The 18,863-nt window shown below is 40.2% G+C and overlaps 1 protein-coding gene across 1 annotated transcript in view; it reads right to left on the bottom strand.

Moving 5' to 3' along the window:
• The window catches only part of GALNT15 (polypeptide N-acetylgalactosaminyltransferase 15), a 37,927-nt gene extending 29,320 nt beyond the window's left edge, over positions 1–8,607 (bottom strand). Inside the window, exons 1-2 of the mRNA XM_050938408.1 lie at positions 7,555–8,607; positions 1,489–1,655 (exon numbers count right to left, since the gene is read on the bottom strand). Coding sequence (XP_050794365.1) covers positions 1,489–1,655; positions 7,555–8,117 — 730 coding nt within the window. The 5' untranslated portion in view covers positions 8,118–8,607. The remainder of the gene's footprint in view (positions 1–1,488; positions 1,656–7,554) is intronic.
• Positions 8,608–18,863: the final 10,256 nt, after the last annotated feature.

Raw genomic sequence — 18,863 nt, 5'->3', positions numbered from 1 at the left:
AAAACAGAAGCAAAATGAAGTGAATTTAGAACTTGTAACAGATACCGGACTAACACAGTTGTGGAGACTGATGTCCTCTGTTTCAATAGGGACAAGCCAGAAATAATGTGACCTTCTCTTACATTTGCCTACTTATATGTCCTTCAACTATAGACTGGAAGAGCAAACTCTGAGGTGAGAGTATAATTTGCTAGCAGTGAAGAATCCATGTTGCCTCAGAAGCAATCTATGGAAGAAGACCTCCATGCATGCAGAAGGGTGCTGCCCAGTGTTATCAGAAATGATGCGTGGGGGGAAGAAACGTGGATCATGTGCCCCCCAGATTTGCTGCTTGGCTTGTACTGAGCATGTTCACATGGACTGAGCGTGCTCAGTAACATTTGCTAAAGTCACTGCTCTCTCCCTGCCTTCCCCACTGTCAGCAAGTACATGTCATCTCTGAGTGTTACCACCAGCTTTCCCAAATTATCCCAAGTCTCATGACATTTGCTCTTTTCCTTAAAGTTGCAGCTCCTGGAATTCTGTAAGAATCTCAGCTTTCATTGGGAAAAAAATTATTCTGCATTTGGAAAGAAGTAGGATGATGCACTTTGTGTCACATGAGGATAAGGCGGTACTTTCCACACCATTGGGAACGAAGGAATCTTTAAGCAGCATCTACTAGGGATAAACATCTTTAAATCAGAAGACTGAAAGAATGCTAAGGTTGTGCCAATATTCAGAAATGGCAAATAAGATGACTTGGCTAACTATAAGACAGTTAGCCTGACATCAGTCCTAGGAAAAATAGTGGAAAAGCTGATTGTCATTAATCATATTCTCATCCTTTATTAATCAACATGGTTTTATGGAAAATAAATCCTGTCAAACTAACTTGATTTCATTCTTTGAGATTATAAATTAGGTTGATAATGGTAACTGCATGGTTGTAATAGATTTTTGTAAAGTGTTTGATTTAGTACCACATGCCATTTTCATTAAAAAAAATTAACACTTTCCAATATTAAAAAAGCACCCATTAAATGGATTGAGAACTGGCTAAATGAGGCATTTCAAAAAGTAGTTGTAAATTGAGGTGTTTCCAGTGGAGAGATTAGTTTGAGGTCCACCATTGTTCAGCACCTTTATCACTGATCTGAAAGTAAATATAAAATCACTGGTGATTAAAATTTGTGGTTGACACAAAGATTGGTGGAGTGGGACATAATGACTAGGACAGGACAGTCATGCATAGCAATCTGGTGAACTGTGTTTAAAAATAAAGGCTTTAAACTATTGGAAATGACAGGAAAAAATAAACACTTTCAAACTTAGCCTGAAGTTGAATTTTAGGGGAGGAAAAGTAAAATTTGGCAACCAGTTTTCTCTATGTTTAGCTTGATTTTGGAGGGTTCTTGTAGTTCCATTCTCCCCATCCCTGCCATGCAGTATTACAACTTCCTTCCAAGAGCTTGAAAATAGAATTTAGGGAGAGCAAAAGGGAGCTACCTTGTTGACTGAGGTCATCGACAAGAATAATTTCCTTCAGAGATGCCCTTGGGGCTGTGTCCATTACACTGTGCACAGTTCTCAAGAGAGTAGACCAGGCTTCGTCATGGAAACAGATGATGACACTAGCAGTAGGAAGGTTGGGGTCATAGTCCTGTTGCAGACAGCTGTATGTGATAGAATGAGAGCGGCACAATATGGAAGGTTGCAACACTTTTTTTTTGTTTACTTATTGTTATGAACACATCCATTTCTCTGAGGCTGAAAGTCATAATCTACCCTTACTTCATTGCAGACAGCTCAAAATCTTTGCTCAGGATGAAGTGATGGTTAAAAAAGAAAACAAAATGTTAGGATGTCTAATGAATGGGATAGAGAATAACAGTGAAAATATTATAATGGCATTATAGAAAACAATAGTTTGTCCTCACCTGGAACATTGTGCTTGGTTCTGGTCATCCTACTTTGAAAAAGACAGAGCTGAAATAGAAAGGGTCCAGACAAAGAGGACTGGAAGCATGGAAAGACTTTAAAGATGTAGCAAATAAGGACTAAGATAGAAATTAATTAATTAATGCTATAGGGGAAATCAGTCTGGTGCTTCTATTTTCCCATTCTCACAAAACAAGAACAAGGAACAGCCAAAGAAATTGAAAAGCAACACCTTTTAAATGGATGCTACTAACTTATACAATGCTTAATAAGCCCATGTAACTCATTGCCACAAGATATTATTGAAACTTAGGATGATCAAAGAAAGATCAGACGTTTATATGAAAACATTTATAATTACATGACATAGGTTAAATATATACTTTTTTCTAAAAGGTTATTCGTCAGGGCATAAGCCATCCTTTGATGGACAGGGGTTAAGGAGAAACTCCCTGAGTGGGCAGGTTTCCATAATTGTCTACTTCAAGATTTCTTGCTCCTTCCTTTCAGGTTTTTGGTACTGACCGGTTTCAGAGGCAGGATTTATGACCTAGGCTCACTGTTCTGATCTGGTGTGGCATTCCCTCATGGGGTGATATGGAGTATATTCCTGATGCCATTGAAGTTAATGGGAATTTTGCCATCATGGGGCCAGAATTTCACTCATGGAAGTCACACATATAGCATTACAGTTAGTGGGAATTAGGTGGTTACATCCTCACACAACTCTGAGTATTTAGGGACCACAAACATTTTAATGAAATCTTGTGAAGCATTGGACAAATTTCCAAGAATGGATGCAATGTGTGGATGGATTAAGTACTCATGCATCCATTGCACACACAAGCTGATTTTGTCTCGTAGAAAGTGGATGATTACACACACTAACTGGCAGCAACATAGTTATCCAGCATGGGTTCACAAATACATATTTTACAAATAGTGTGTGTCTGCATACATTTTGCATGTGCACTTGTTTTACCTAAGAAAAATTGGCCTAAAATATTCAGTTTTCCATGTGGACTCCCTTTAATTTGTCTAGCTAATTTAATCTCTAATAGAAAGAAGTCCTCAGTGGAAGCACTACAGCATTACATAAAGATTATATGGAGATTATATAGTTCTACTGCTCCTCAAACTACTCAAGATGTAATTTCATTAAAGGCAGTGGGATCAGTCTGGCCCAGGTTGTTTTTTTTTTTTTTAAATATCTTTGTGTTGTCACTTAAGATAGGAGAAAAGGGATAATCCTAGTGTCTTGAAGGGGGCAATTTGTGTTTCCAAGCAGAAGTATCTGATTTAACAATTATATCCAGAGACAGGGAAGGGAAAGAAAGAAACTGATACAGCCTCTGAACCAGGAGCAACAAATACTGACACAACCAACTGTGGATTTTTTCCACAATCTCATAATGCTTTGCAACTAGTAGTGTTGCCATGGCAAGAAAGTTGATGCTATTTTGGGGGATGTTGATTGGAAAAGGATTTAAAATGACTGCTCTAGACTATGAAGCCTAGCTGATGCAGCATTCAGTTGCCATGGTGATTGGCAAGGAATAAAAATACAGATAACTAGTCTTCAGTTAAATGAGAGGGGCTGTTGGCACATGAAACTCCTTTTCTATACTTTGGGGCCCATGACTGGCTGATCATTTCAAACAAGAAAAGGTCATGACGGATAAGGGACAGAGGAGTCTAATCTTACTGATGAACAATACTGAATTGTGGTCAACACTACATTAATTCACACAAGGCAAAGGCACTGCCAAAGGAGACTCCTGCTCGGCTCCAGAAAAATGTCTTATTGAGATTCAATTCCCAGCAGCACTTCAATGGGAGCTGTAGTTTTGTGAGGTAATTTAAAACCTTTAGGACATTTTGTATGTTTGCATTTGCCTGAGTACATAATATTTGACATTTAATCCCAACACAGAAGAACTGTGGTTTGTGGACAAGGCCTTGTCATAAAGTCAAGATGACAGGCTTGACTCACCCCCAATGTCCAGGAGGATGCTAACTGCACTTGGGCAAGCTGAAAGCAGGCATTCTCAAAGGTGGCAAATACACGCCTGGGGGATGATAATGGAAGGGTGTTGAGCATTTGTACCTTCAGGGTCCTGGTAAACGAGAGTAGCATTAAAGTACAATTGGCCCCATTAGTGGAGGATTCCCAGGGGTTAGGCGTGGTCACTTGGCCATACTCTCTCCCCAGCCAGAAAAGTAAATGAGATTACATGAGGTATGATTTTGTTCTATTAATAAGTTTTAGTGAAAGGGTGGAGAGCTTGCTGGCAGAGATCCAGGACTTCTATTCATACATGTTTTGAAAAGTATCACCGACATCCACCAGGGATAGGCAGGAAAGACAGTGGTTGTAGGGAGCCATGCTTGATGTGTAAAGTTGTGGGGTGTGGCTGCAGAGGTCAAAGGGGCCACCTTCCACATTGGATGGTCGGGTCCAGGACTTTATGGACAGTGCATGAGTGGCAGGCTGCAGTGAACAGCAGGCACTGATTTCTGTTGTGTGTGAGCTATGTAATCTTTAAATAAAAAGAATTTAGTTTTTCCAGTGCACTGCTTTAATACAAAGGACAATGCAATGGTTTACTGTCAGCTTTAAGGGACAGCACTTCTAAGAGTATGTACTATGACAAACTCCATATATCTTAATGCTGATTTATTAGTAGATGAAATATATAGAAGTGGGGGTTTATCATTATTATTTTGCAGCATGCAAGTGTGTGTTAGGTGCCTCACAATAAGCAGGTATGGTCCCTGCCACAACAGTTTACCACCTAATTTCACACAGGCTGCAACAAAGGGGGATTTTATAGAAATAACTCTCTGGAATACTTCTAGCTGGTTTTGGTTGGTTAATTATAGAGGGCCTGATTTACCCCTGCATTGCTCTAATTTTCCTTCAGTGTAACTCAGCTGAAATAAAAACAAATTAAAGATAATGCATATCAAACACTGTTACCAAATATGGAAAACATCCTCCAAGTCTTGAAGTTTGTCTCCTCAAACATGGACCACCATTTGTCTCTAGCCATGAGAAAATGACCACTGCAAAAGATGTTATGTGAAACCTGTTGCTTGCGTAGGGCCAGATCTTATCTTTTTGGCATGCTGCACTACTCAAAGTATAGTCTGCCTCAGAAAGGCAGACTCCCTCTCAGAGCTCCCCCATTGCTCTGGGGAGCATGGAACCTGCTATATCCCTCTAAGATGTGCTACATAACCCATCTCATGTGGCTAGCCAGATCAGAGGGGAGCAGAGTCATGGCTTTACCTCAGGGGTCGGCAACCTTTCAGAAGTGGTGTGTTGAGTCTTCATTTATTCACTCTAATTTAAGGTTTCACGTGCCAGTAATACATTTTAACGTTTTTAGAAGGTCTCTTTCTATAAGTCTATAATATATAACTAAACTATTGTTGTATGTAAAGCAGATAAGGATTTTAAAATGTTTAAGAAGCTTCATTTAAAATTAAATTAAAATGCAGAGCCCCCGGACTGGTGGCCAGGACCCTGGCAGTGTGAGTGCCGCTGAAAATCAGCTTGCGTTCCGCCTTTGGTACCCGTGCCATAGGTTGCCTACACCTACTCTACCTGTTTTCTCTCCCCACCCCTACCACATTCAAGAGTCACACCCCCCCGATGATAATGGGAGTAGGAGTGAGTTCTGGAGCTGCTATTCTGCCTTAAGGAATCTGTGCAGGAAGGGGGCTTGATGCTTTCTTTGTCCTCCACTACCTACTTGGCTAGGTACCAGGTAGAACCTCACTCATCAAGACCAACTGATGCACAGACTAACCTACCAGTGAACTTTTCACTTGATCTTCTTAGCAGGCCATAGCCCTGTAATCTACCTTGTGCCTCAGTTCCCCTAGGTGTAAAATGAGAATAGTCCTTCCCTACCTCTCAGGGGTGTTGTGAGATAAAAATTAATTAATGACTGGAAGGTATTCAGATACTGTGTTGATGAAGGTTATATGAATACCACAACATAAAAAGGAGAGTTTACAATCTAAACAAACAAGACGAAGTGTAGGAGGCCAGAGATTTTCTGTTATTCTCTTCCTTTTCCCCAGTGTTAGTAGTATCCTCAGTTCTTGCAGGGAATACACAAAACCGTCCACTTGCGAATACAGAATATAGTAGAAAATAATGTTATTGCTTTACTAACTGAGTGGCAATGGGCACCTAACAGATCAACAGTTTGATAGCCCTTTGGACATGCATCAAATGCCCTGGCAAGTTCACACCAAGTGCACTACAAAATATTCAGCAGTCAGGGAGCTAAGTCATTTTAGACCAAGATTCTGCCCACAGTGACCCTCAAGCAAGCCCACAATAACTATACACAGGGGTAACAGTGCTGAATTTGGCCTAAATTGTTTTGCTTATTTCAGTCCCAAGCAGTCAGTGGTCTCACACAAGTGAATCTCAGAGCAGAATCTGGGCCATTGCCTACATATGAAGCACTCTGAGAACAAAGGATGACATCAGCTGAATAGAATACAGTAAATAAATAAGGTTATGTGATTACTTAACAAAAGACACCTAAACAAGCATAAATAAGGCCCTTAGATTGGCATCTTATGACTAGCACAATTCATCTGTGTGGCTTGCCATCACAACAGACTAATCAGCCCCATAGTTCTTACACTCCAACAGATGGCTAAATAGTACTGACTGACCCTGGTACCTGTTAAATAAAGCAGACAACTGCAGCATTTTTCCATTCTGATATGTGCCAGAAGAGGCCGCCATACTCCTCATTAAATGAGCAGGCTAATAAATAAGTGCGCTCACAGGTTGAAAAGTCAGAACTTGTTGGCTACCTGGGTGAAGTGGGACGATTGCCTCTGCCAGTGAGAGTGAAAGGGCAGGAGCGGTACATAAACAAGAAGCAAAAGAGTTTTACAAATAACATAGCCTTGTACACTAATTCATTGTGCACTTGTTTGTCCTCCTCTTCTGGGACTGGAACACCCAGAGTGACTGGTACATTGGCCTAGCAAAAGATATTACCTCACCCGTCTTGTCTCTGATACATTGCAGTCATTCTTCCTTCCATTCCCCCCACACCCCACTAGTTTCTATAACTTCCTATAGTTCTTTTACCGGACACACAATTCTCAAGAGCCCCAAAGTCACTTGGTGTTTTCGACTTGAGTCTGAGAGTATTGTTTTAAGAAAACAATTATAATATTTAAGAAAGGGAGAAAATGAGACAAGTGTCTCTCATGGCTCCTGTTATAGCATTTGCTATGCTCTCAATATCCCCAGGGGATGATATAATGGAATGAAAGCTGTTGTACCCTAAGTTATTTAAGGAGACGGGAAGAGGAGTGTGCTTTGTCTAACTAGGATGGGTCTTGCTAGTTTAAGCTCCAATTTCTGATCTGTGTTTCAGGGTCCTAGCTTGTAGCATAGAGTTTGGGAAAGGGACATAAATTTGGGGGAACGGATACATTTTCTTTTGGGGAGGAGGGCTGGTTGTTCCAATTGAGGGAGATGATGTGATAGAAAGGGGATAGATTTCTCAGGGGTCAAGGGAAATGTTTTTTAGAGGAACAATTGGGAGGGGTCAGGTTTCTCATAGGAAATAATTAGGATGTTTTACTTACAAAGGGTGCCGCACCTCAGGCAGCTCCCTGCGCAGAGAAATCCGCTCACTGAGCGCTTCATTAAAGCCATGGGTTTCCAGGCCAAGGATTGCCAATTGCTCACCCGCAGCAGCCTCTTCTGCATCCTGCAGGGGAAAGGACATGAGCTGGGACTCTTGGTTTCCCCTTGGCTTGACATCAGTCTTTTCTTCCTGCCTTTTGCTCTGCTGCTTCACCATTCGGTATCCTTTTCTTGCCTTGCTGTGGTTTCTCCTGGTGGTGGGTGACACAATGGCCACTAGCAGCTCGTCCTCCCGGAGGGAAATGAAAGGGGATAACCCCACCATGGGGTAGTACTGCTGGCTTTCCTCCTGAGTCTCCAACATTTCTTGGGTTTCCAGAAAGTCCAGCTGATACCCTTCTCTGGGACTGAACTTTAATGGCTGGGATGTCCCCTCTTTGTTCAGGTCCCGGAATGGTGGAGTCAGGATTGTAACCATCAGTAACAAAAAACTCAGCATCAGCAACAACAAGAGAAACTGAAGCTTACGTGATCCATATCTGCACCTCTTCTTTAAGAGCATACTGTTGGTGACAAAACAATACAGATGGTCATGCTAAATATCACTTGGCTATTTCTTACAGCCCAGCTCTCTGGTTTCTTTACAGCAAAAAACTGGTCATTACTGTCTGCTGAGAGGTTCCCCCATCCCCCTCACATTTCACTGATGTTGTTTCATGCTTTCCCGTATATTTGTAGACAAAATCAAAAATACCTACTTATAAGAGATAACATAGATCCAATTAGATAAAGGAGATCCTTTGTTATACAGAATCCCAGATTGTCTATGAATGAAATGTATTTAGTTGACCAAAAAGCTCATTAAAAGGTGGTTGAAGTTTTGATTTTCGTTTTTAATTCTGAGAAAAAGTAAAAATAAATTCCATTTTTCATAGTTTCCTTCCAGAATATTTCCTGCCACTGCAAAGTTTCCAATTGCTGTCTGGACTGGAGTGATATTATCTTTGCAAGCAGATCTGACAGCTTCCCCTGTTTTGATGCTTCAAGTTAACTGTGATCAACAGATGAGAACTACTCAGTCCCTGACTTTCTTTCACACATAACTATAGCACTCAGTCAAGGAACCCTTTGCCAGACATAATACAAAGCAATGTGCATGTCTTTCTCTTGGTCCTAATGCCCTCACTGTTCTTGTCCTATCAAATCAAAACTTTGCATGGAACTGTTAGAGGTGCCCTAGAAGGAGGCAAATGCTGTTTTGGAAAACAAATCAAGAAGCACACATGATTCTAATTTAGAATATCCTTATTAAGCACGGAATATCCTGTATAACAAACTGAATTGAACAAAGGGTTGAATGCACATGATATGTTGAAAGCTAAATGTGTTTGCATAGTAACATCTTGACTCTGGAATATATAGGTATTTTTATTTGTAATAAATATTTATGTCTTTAGTCATTTAAGTGCTGGCAAAATGTACTGAATTATCAAACCTGGAGACTGGAGTCCATAAATCAGATATTGCATGGGCAGCAACAGCGCAAGCTTTTCCATCAGTATGCTGCAACACTCATCTGAAAGGACCACCTATGGGGATGAAAGGGTAGCTGAGTCTCTGTGGCCTCTTTGTTGATACTACTAACAAGGGTGCTAGTTGGTGCTGACTGGGGCATTTGTTTTTGTGAGATGAGAATAGGAAATGGGCTGAGACTATCAACTGCACATCCTGTGGAATCATGTGCCTTTCTACCTGGCAAGGCCCAAATATGGGACAAAATCACAATTTTATAATGAGAGTATGATATTTGGTAATTTTCTTAAAGCCTCAGCTCCTGGAGGCAAGTGATTATATGAGAATCTCTGCTTCAATTTTTAAAAATGTATATTTCTAGCCCTTATAGTTTTAGAAAAAAGCCTGAAAACATACACCGAGTGTATCTTTAAGGTCCAGGAACCAGACAGAAAATAAAAAGAATCCAAATTATATTATTTTAACAGTCTCATGACTTTTAAGCCAATCTTATGATTTTGGGGGCCTGACTAATGATGTGTTAACATTTGGGGTTTGCAATACTGACTGATCCTAAATGAGGGACATGAAAAAGTATTCCTGCAGGACATTTAAAATGCTACCAGATTATTCCTTTAGTCTAAATAACCCCTTTGTTATAAGTTATAACTGTTTCATGAGTCTTTGTTTCAGATGTAAATAATTTTCAACAATAAAAATGAGGGGACACCAAATTTATATGGAATGTAGATAGCTGCGGGACTAAAATAAGTGATGTCCCATTAAACAAGAAGATATGATGTAGCATCCTCTAGTGGCTGGAGGCTGGCTCATAGACTCATAGACTCATAGACTCATAGGTCAGAAGGGACCAATATGATCATCTAGTCTGACCTCCTGCACAAGGCAGGCCACAGAACCCCACCCATCCAATTTTATAACAACCCCTATCCCAGGACCGAATTATTGAAATCCTCAAAATTGGTTTGAAGACCTCAAGCTGCAGAGAAACCACCAGCAAGCGACCCATGCCCCACGCTGCTGTTTGTGTACCATCTGCCACTTCAGAGTGCACTCCCATAGCACCGTTACACACTAGTATGCTGTATCTTGACTCCTTCCCTATCTCAGTTGTGCTTTAAAAGCTATGCTATAGCCCAAAGCATATCTTGGGGAGAATTGGTATATAGCCAATGTTTTGGATGCATCACCACTGTGTGCATCTTTTCCACTTTTACCCACAGAACTAGTCACATCCCTATCCACCGTTAGTTCAGAGATTGTCTAATGAGAAAATATGGCTCTTTTTACTGGATTTCATAGAAAGTGTTGTGATGTCTTCAATTCAGCTGGGAAGCATTACTGATTTGCATGAAAAAAATCTGAGTTCAAAAGCCTTCATTGAAATAACAATGCATGTCAGCTACAGAAAAGCAAAATGAACTGTAAATGAAGAGACCTGTCCCAGGCAATTTGCAAAGAGCTGGCACCAGCAACTTGCAGACTATTCAATTTCATAGGAAGGGAGAAGCAAGGATTAATGAAGAGGGGAGTGGGTGAAATATTGTTGATTTTTTTCCCATTTGATCTAACAAAATGCATTTATTTTATTTCTAGTATATATATTTAGCAGGTAAACTGTTATAACATGGTGCTGTAATATCTCTGGTCAAGATAATTCTGTGCTGCTGGTGGAAATTGGAGTTATAACATGACTCTGTTCTTTACTGAAATGTTGTGTAGTGCTGAACAGCTGCTGCTCATCTTTCTCTCGCTGCATTTTAGTGCTAGGTAAAGTAGTCCTGTTTGCAAACACACAAATATCTTTTCTACTTTTAAATTAAAGGTTGTCCATTAAAATTAAAGTGGAAACACATAGATTCTAACAGGTAAGTAAACCTAGCCATTTAGAACCATGGAACCCAACAATTGAGGAAGTTGTTTGTACATAGATATTTCAAAATGCTCATACAGTTCACACAGTCTAGTAAATAAAATGTACCTGGGTAAAATACCATATTGCACAGTCCAAAAAACTTTAACTCCTTGCCTAGCATCAGTCTCTAATCTCAGAAATTTCTTACACACCACCACACCATAGTATACATTTCTAATATATAAGCAACAAGCCCCTATAAACTGTCTACCATCCACAAACCATTTCCTAGGTCACCTCTCCTAGGTCACCTCTCCAGCATGGGTCAGAAATATGAGCATTGCGCTTCCTGCCTTCTCTATACAACCACTACCATGTCATTCCCCTGCGTCAATTTTTACTCTGGTAAGGAAACTACTCCTATCCCATCTTATTTTCCATATACAGTCAAGAGACAGCACTATTCTTTCATCTGCTATTCCACTCACAGGCAGAAAGGCCAGTCTTCCCAATCCCCCTGTTCTGTCCAGATGGAAAATTCAATGTATACTTTCTCTGTGTGCCCTGTCAATGTGAGACAGAGGCTCCTCCTTGACATACAGACCATACAGAATCTGGAGATGAGGTCAGCTAAAAATCATGTTCCAACAACAGGAGAGATGTTTCAGGTCTGGGAGAGGAAAAACCCAGCAGCTGTGAAATATGAGGAATGTCACTTTCTGAAAGTTAGCAGTGTTCCCAGAAGAGTGTGGAGGGATTAATAAGATAAAATATTTAGCTCTATGATCTGCGAGATGGCAGCTGCCAGGAGAAAGAGAAGAACTTTCTTTTGATGTTAGTTTAAAAAAAGAACATCAATACCATTACATAATATATTACTTTAGATTGTAAGTTCTTTGGGGCAGAGTTTGTCCCAGCCTAGCACAATAGGTTGTCCCAGTGCCTAGCACAATAGGTTGTGGACTTTAGGCACTATCACCATATAAATGTTAAATAATGATTATGTTGCTACAAGTTGAGGTGAAAAAAAGCAGCGCTTTCCTTTAAATTTCTCAAACTCATTTACAGTGTTATAATATTTGGCGCTGAAGTCCTGACTCCTGGAACCACGTAAATACATGAGACTCTCAGCTTTCATTTATTTAAAAAGGTAAGTTTCTAACCCTTGCAATTGCAGCGAAAAAATTACAAATAAAATGACCCAAGTGTATCCTTAAAGTTAAAAAAAAAGAAGGCAAATAAAAAAAATTCCAGATTTATAATTTAAAGAAGAAATCATGATTTTTAAGCGAGTTTCATGACTTTTTGAATGGTTGGGATGGGAAATATTACATTTAAACATTTTAGAAAGAACCACACAGTTAATTTTGGGGCTTTAAGAAGCTTGCAGCCAGTTGCTGTGGACAGCTGAAACAAATTTAATTGTGTTCTTAACAAACAAACAAACAAATAACAATAAAATAGGTTGTTCATAGTTGAATGGCAAGGGCATTCACGTTTACAATGTCTGCAGGTACTGGGATCCTACAAGTTTCAAATGGCTGTAAAATTTCACAAGTCTGGTGTGATCAAATTATATTGGTAACACAGGCTGAGCACTGGACAAGTCTTTCATGTGTTTATATCAATGTAAAAGAGGAGATGTTTTCATTGCTTCCTCAAAGTGGGAAGGGGAAATAGAGGATATCTCTCTTCTTGTGTAGCTGGTACATATATAGTGGATGTAGTGTGTATATTCGTACCTGAAATACTGGACAGTAAGGTATTCACTATTCAGTACCGATTATATGAGCCATACTCAGTCTCATGCTGGTGTGTGGGTATAAGTTTTGTTTTATGTCTGTGCATAAGTAGGGGCAGCGTTACAGTTATTTTGGCGGACTTGCCTCAGTTCTGCACTTTCAAACATTTGGGTTTTTCAGAGTTTAATCATACCTTAGAATTTCCAGTCTTTTAACAATTGGCTGGTCATAAAATTGCAACATTTCATAAGGTTTTCTTTATGTTATGGCACATATTTACAAAGTTAACACAGCTTAATGATGTTTTCTGTCCAGGATTTATTCTTTCAGTCTGAAAACAAAGTTATGTGCTTCCTGTGCTCTTGCAGCTTCCCATGTAAATTTGAGTTGATCATTAATCTACTGTGATTTTTAGGGCCTCTAGTGCCTGGATAGCAATCAGCACCTAGCCCCTTCAGCTCTCTCTGCCGAACATATTTAGAATTTAGGATTTATTTGAAATATAGTGGATTTATCCAGAGCAATAAACCTTTCGGTCACCATGTTACAGTCGCTCATGCTTATTCTCCCCATCTCTCATTTTGAGCATGTATTTAAGTCCCAAACGTTCCCTTTCAGTTACATGCTAAATATTAAGTGGCATGTTATGTTATCCACACACAAAGAGCCAACGTATGCTTTCAACCTGCATAGTTTTTATTTCATATTCAGGAAAATCACTAAAAGGAAAGAATGAACACAAGTCTGCATGAGACAGAGACTGTATATGCATAGGTTGCTACTCTATAATAGCCATTTTGACTCGATTTATACCCCTGCGCCAGGAGCAGATGATCAGGAAGACTCCTTATATTTAAAGCCCTGCATATAACTTAACACCTCCCTGCATTTGCATAGCTACAAAACCACATAGTGGAATTCTTTTCTGTATCCTAACATCAGCTTTATTTGCATGGATGTTAAGAAAATAAGTATATAAAACATGGAAGTAATTACATGTTATACAAGGATTCATCGCAGTTTTATACTTTAATTATTTTCCTCATTCTTTTCAGAGTAGGATAATCAATATTAATTTGTTTGCTGCAGTAGCAGATTTTTTGCATACTGGGCATCATACAGAATATTGCTACTTCAAAGGCATTTTCTAGTGGCATGTTAATAATAAATTAGAACAAAATTGTTTGGAACTTGGTGTCTAAAGTTATCAAAGCTCAGTGTTCAAATCCACTGATTACTGGCATAGATTTCAGGACTGAAGATATGATTAAAGGGACATTTGTAGTCTTTGTGGTGAGGGGAAAGTTTGAATTAAATATTACAGGAATTTCATTTTCATAGAATCATAGAATCGTAGGACTGGAAGGGACTCGAGAGGAAAGATAGGAAGTATGGCAAGAGACCACCCTGGCTTAACCTGGAGATCTTCAATTATCAGAAACACAAAAAAGAGTCCTACAAAAAGTAGAAACTAGGTCAAATTTCAAAGGATGAATATAAACAAATAGCACAAGTATATAGGGACAAAATTAGAAAGGCCAAGGCACAAAATGAGATTAAACTAGCTAGAGACATAAAAGGTACCAAGAAAACATTCTATAACTACATTAGAAGCAAGAGGAAGACCAAGGACATGGTAGGACCGTTACTCAATGAGGGAGGGAAAACAATAACAGAAAATGTGGAAATGGCAGAAGTATTAAACAACTTTTTTTGTTTCAGTTTTCAACAAAAAGGTTAGTAGTGGTCAGATGTCTAACATAGGGAATGCCAATGAAAATGAGGTAGGATCAGAGGCTAAAATAGGGAAAGAACAAGTTAAAAATCATTTAGACAAGTTAGATGTCTTCAAGTCACAAGGTCCTATGAAATACATCCTAGAATTCTCAAGAAGCTGACTGAGGAGGATAACTTGCCATTAGCAATTATCTTTGAAAAGTCATGGAAGAGATTCCAGAGGACTGGAAAAGGGCAAATATAGTGCCCATCTATAAAAAAGGAAATAAGGACAACCAAGGGAATTGCAGTCAGCTTAACTTAGTACCCGGAAAGATAATGGAGCGAATAATTAAGCAATCAATTTGGGAACATCTAGAAGATAATAAGGCGATAAGTAACAGTCAGCATGGATTTGTCAAGAATAAATCGTGTCAAACCAACCTAACAGCTTTCTTTGACAGGGTTATTCTTTTAACACTGTTTCTGCAAATAAATTATATGGGCAATATAAAATGAGGTCTGAAAACAGTGCAATAGTCCTGGACAAACTAATTCCTAGAGATGAGCTCTCAACTGCATTGTGCAAGCAAAACTATGGACATGAAAGCCATGAGTGCCTAGTGGGCAGAGTGTAGCACCTGAGTGGCTGCTGCCAGATGCACTGTACCCCTAGATACCAGTGGAACACACTCAGAAGAACTACTATACCCTTTTAAATAGTTATGTGCACTCCGCTTCAGCAGCCTGTGACTGTTTTACTCACTGTGGTAGTGCCTCATTGAGTTAGGACATGGTGTTGCACTTATCTGCACCTCTAACACCCCCTTTGACTGCTCCCTCTGCATTGCACTGGCTTGTCCTTTATCTTTATCCAATCACCCACAGTTATGGAACATGTCTCTAACTGGGCTTTTTCCTTCTGTAGAAAGTGAAGGGGGGAACCCCATCACATACACACACACACTTTCTCAAGAAAGTACCCTATAGGGTACTCCTCAAAGCTACTATGCTAGTCCATGTCATCATTTTGTCTGGGTTTTCCCCTTGCTTACAGGTTCATGACTGTCTCAGATTTGGAACCAGAATAACCATTAAGAGTTCAGTCTTTCCTTCATACAGCTTGGGGCTTTGATCTTGGCCTCATGTAACAGATGATCAGCAGACAAAGGCCCACTCCTCAGGGCATAGTTTCAAAGGGCTGCGGATTTGTATAACCTGAGGTGGAGAATTTGCATTCATCTCCCCCAGATATTTCTCAGGAAAAACACTTAACATATATTGTCCCAAAAGTTCATTTGTGTCTGGCACATTGTTCAATATTGTCCTTTGATCATCCAAGCTTTACATCACATCTCCCACTACAGAAGTTACATATAATCCCGGCCCACAATAATACATAAACTTTGCATTCAGTACAATGGACTCCAAAGATACTTAAACTTAACAGAATAAGGTTTTTCAAGGATATTGCAGGAAATTGCCATATCTGTTACAGACACATTAGAGGTGCTTAACTCCTTGACAGAGATGGGCCTTCGGTCACACCCCTCCTTGGCAATTCCTATTGGCTAGTTTAGGCAGCTCTCCACTTATCATGCTGATTTATGTAGATCCCATTCTTAGGCACCTGGGCCCAGATTCACATAGACACTTAGGCGTTGCAATGCCGGGCATTGTGGAGCCCAACTTTTAAACATCTAGAAAAGCAGAGAAACAACACTGCTATCCACAAAGCTTCAGTTAGGGGCCTAGACTTTTTTACAATGAATGAGGAGAGAGAGGCGCTTTACAATGCAATCCATAAAGCCTACATGCTAGGCACAGAGCTGCCTAAGCTAGCCAATGGAAGATGCCAAAGAGAAGGGTATGTACTAAGCCCCATCTTAAGTCCAGGTTGCAGGGAGGTACCTATTTCTGCTTGCAATCCACAAACCAGGGGAAGATAGGCCACCTTTGTTCATGAGGGGCCTGAAACAAAACAGCTGGGAGACAGGGAAGAGGAGCAGCTGCTCCCTTATAACTTTTAGCCTTGAGGAAAGGGTACTCACTGGTTCAGGTCCCTCTGCCTGAGGGGAGAAGGAATGTGAACAGGTCTCTGTCACCTCTCAGGTGAGTGCCCTAACTCCTAGGCAGTGGAATATTCTGATGTGGAGCTCCCACAATCTCTCTCATAGTTCCACTGTAATTAAATACTTGAATAACTAAATATTACACTCGTGAAAGAGTGAGAAAGACTTTATAGCCTAGTGGTTAGGGCACTCAAATCCCTTCTCCCTCTCAGAAGAAGGTGGGGGCTTGAACTGGGGCTCTCTCACTGTCTGGGTGAGTACCCTATCCAGTAGGCTAAAGGTTTTTTAAGTAAGTGCCCCTCCCCCTCTCACTGTTTTGTGTGAACACACCTCAGGGGTCCAATCTGGTGGGCAGCCTCTGAGTTTACTGGATCAGGCCCCCATGCACAATTTAGGTGGCCAAAAGCCTATCTTCCCCAGTCTGTGAATCACTTTGAGGATTAGGCAGGACATAGGCGCTCAGATATCTACAGTGAGGCAGCAGTGCACATGCTCAGAAGCCAAAACATAGGCATCTAGAAAATGTTTATTGCAAAAATTTAGGTGAAAGTGAATCTAAGTAGCTATAGGCAGCAGCAGAATGGGAGTTTTGTGGATCACCAGGGTGCCTAAAAAAGGGACTTAAATGCCTAACACATTTGTGGACCACACCACTAACCTTTCCCCTGCATTGTATAGGGACCTTGGCTCTTAACTCGGGACTCTTGATTGCACTGGGTGACAGGAAGCCTAAAAGTTCCATGGTGGATCTAGCCCTGTGTTACACTGGGATGGATCACATGACTAATCAAATACTGTTTGGAATATGGTATTAAAGAAAAATAGAAAATTATTTCAGTTGATATTTCCCATCCTTTTGATACACAAAAATAACATGTACTATATGAAACTGTACAGCAAAAGCATAATCTGCCCTCAGACTCTGGAGCAAACCACTTGGCTATGTATTCCTGCCACCTGAACTGGGATTATCATTGATTGTCTCCTTGTCTGTGTTCATTATATTCAATATTTGATAACCAGGAACCTGCTGAGGTATCAGACTTTTGAGGTTTGTCAGAGAATTTTGGCAGTAAGGATAATATTAGAAAAACTCCTGATGACAAGACAGTTGTTAATGAGAGCATGACAAGAAAACAATTGATGTATTATGGTGGGGGGGGGGGGTTTATAAGCCATAGGATCTGAGTTTAAAGTTGCTGCAGGTGTGCATCTTAATGAGGTTTAATTGGGTAGCAGGTGGGCATAAACAGGGCCAAAGTGTGCATGTATTGGACTTTTGAGGTGGGAGAGCCAATATATGTATACAGAACTGAGTTCTGTAATAAGCATAAATTGCATACTATTTTTCAGTGCTACAGTCTTTGTTATGAAGAAGATACAGTGGAAATGAGAGTGTCTGGTCCCAAGAATGATATGACAGGCTTGTAGTTTGACCCCATGTATTACTGTGAATTGTGACTTCCCTTAATGTTGTCTGGCCAAAAACTACATTATTTAACTGAACATTTGGTAACAAGTACATGGAACAATAACAATTGCTCCTGGTTGTCATTATTTGTCCTTGTAATGGGGTGACTATCACCCTGCAAAGTTCAATACAGGCTAGATGGGCCAATTAACCCATTAGGCAGCTGATTAAGGAGGGTCAGCTGGGCAGGAGTAGGTGGGGCCTATAAAGCCCAGGCATTGAAAGGAGAAGGGATTGCTGGGAAAAGTCAGTTATTCTCAGGAGAGAGGGAGGAGTCTGCAGTCACTCCCTGGGAAGAGGGAGGCAGCTTTGGTAATTGGTAGGCCCAGGAAGAAAATGGGAACCAGTGTTAGGAAGAAGCCCAGGGATAGAGCCATGAGGCCTGAGGGAGAAGGCCTGGACTGCTGAGTTGAGGGTTCCTGGGCTGGAACTCAGAAAAGGGCAGACACAGAGAGTGTTGGCCTATAGCTGATCCCTAGAGTATCAGCTGAAGATGCCAATCTGGTGGTGAGTGGTGTATCCTGTGATAGCTCTTATGCTAAATATGCTTTTTAGAGATAAAATAATATGTTATATTTCTCTAGCACCTCTCCTTGTGACGAATTCCAAAGTACTTTACAGCTGTGCATATTGAGCCAAATCCTGAGGTCCTCACTTAGTTAAATTCCTTTGACATCAGTGGGGCTTTTTCAGAATAAAGACCTATATTTTTATCCAATATACTAACATCAAAATGCAGCCACACTTAGATGTTAATGGTGACAACTAATTGGTACAAAACACATTGTACAATAGTGGATGGTTTGGAAAAGCTTAGTCAAGAACATCGGGGCAAAACCTCCACCCTTCTGAAAAGTGCTTTGAAATTTTCAATATTCACACAGAGCAGAAATAACTTAACTGCTAGTCTTCTCCAAAA

This window comes from Gopherus flavomarginatus, chromosome 2, assembly GCF_025201925.1.
Source record: "Gopherus flavomarginatus isolate rGopFla2 chromosome 2, rGopFla2.mat.asm, whole genome shotgun sequence".
In the NCBI taxonomy this organism is placed as follows: Eukaryota; Metazoa; Chordata; order Testudines; family Testudinidae; genus Gopherus; species Gopherus flavomarginatus.
The sequence above is the reverse complement of the archived record's forward strand: the minus strand, read 5'-3'. Positions and strand labels throughout refer to the sequence as shown.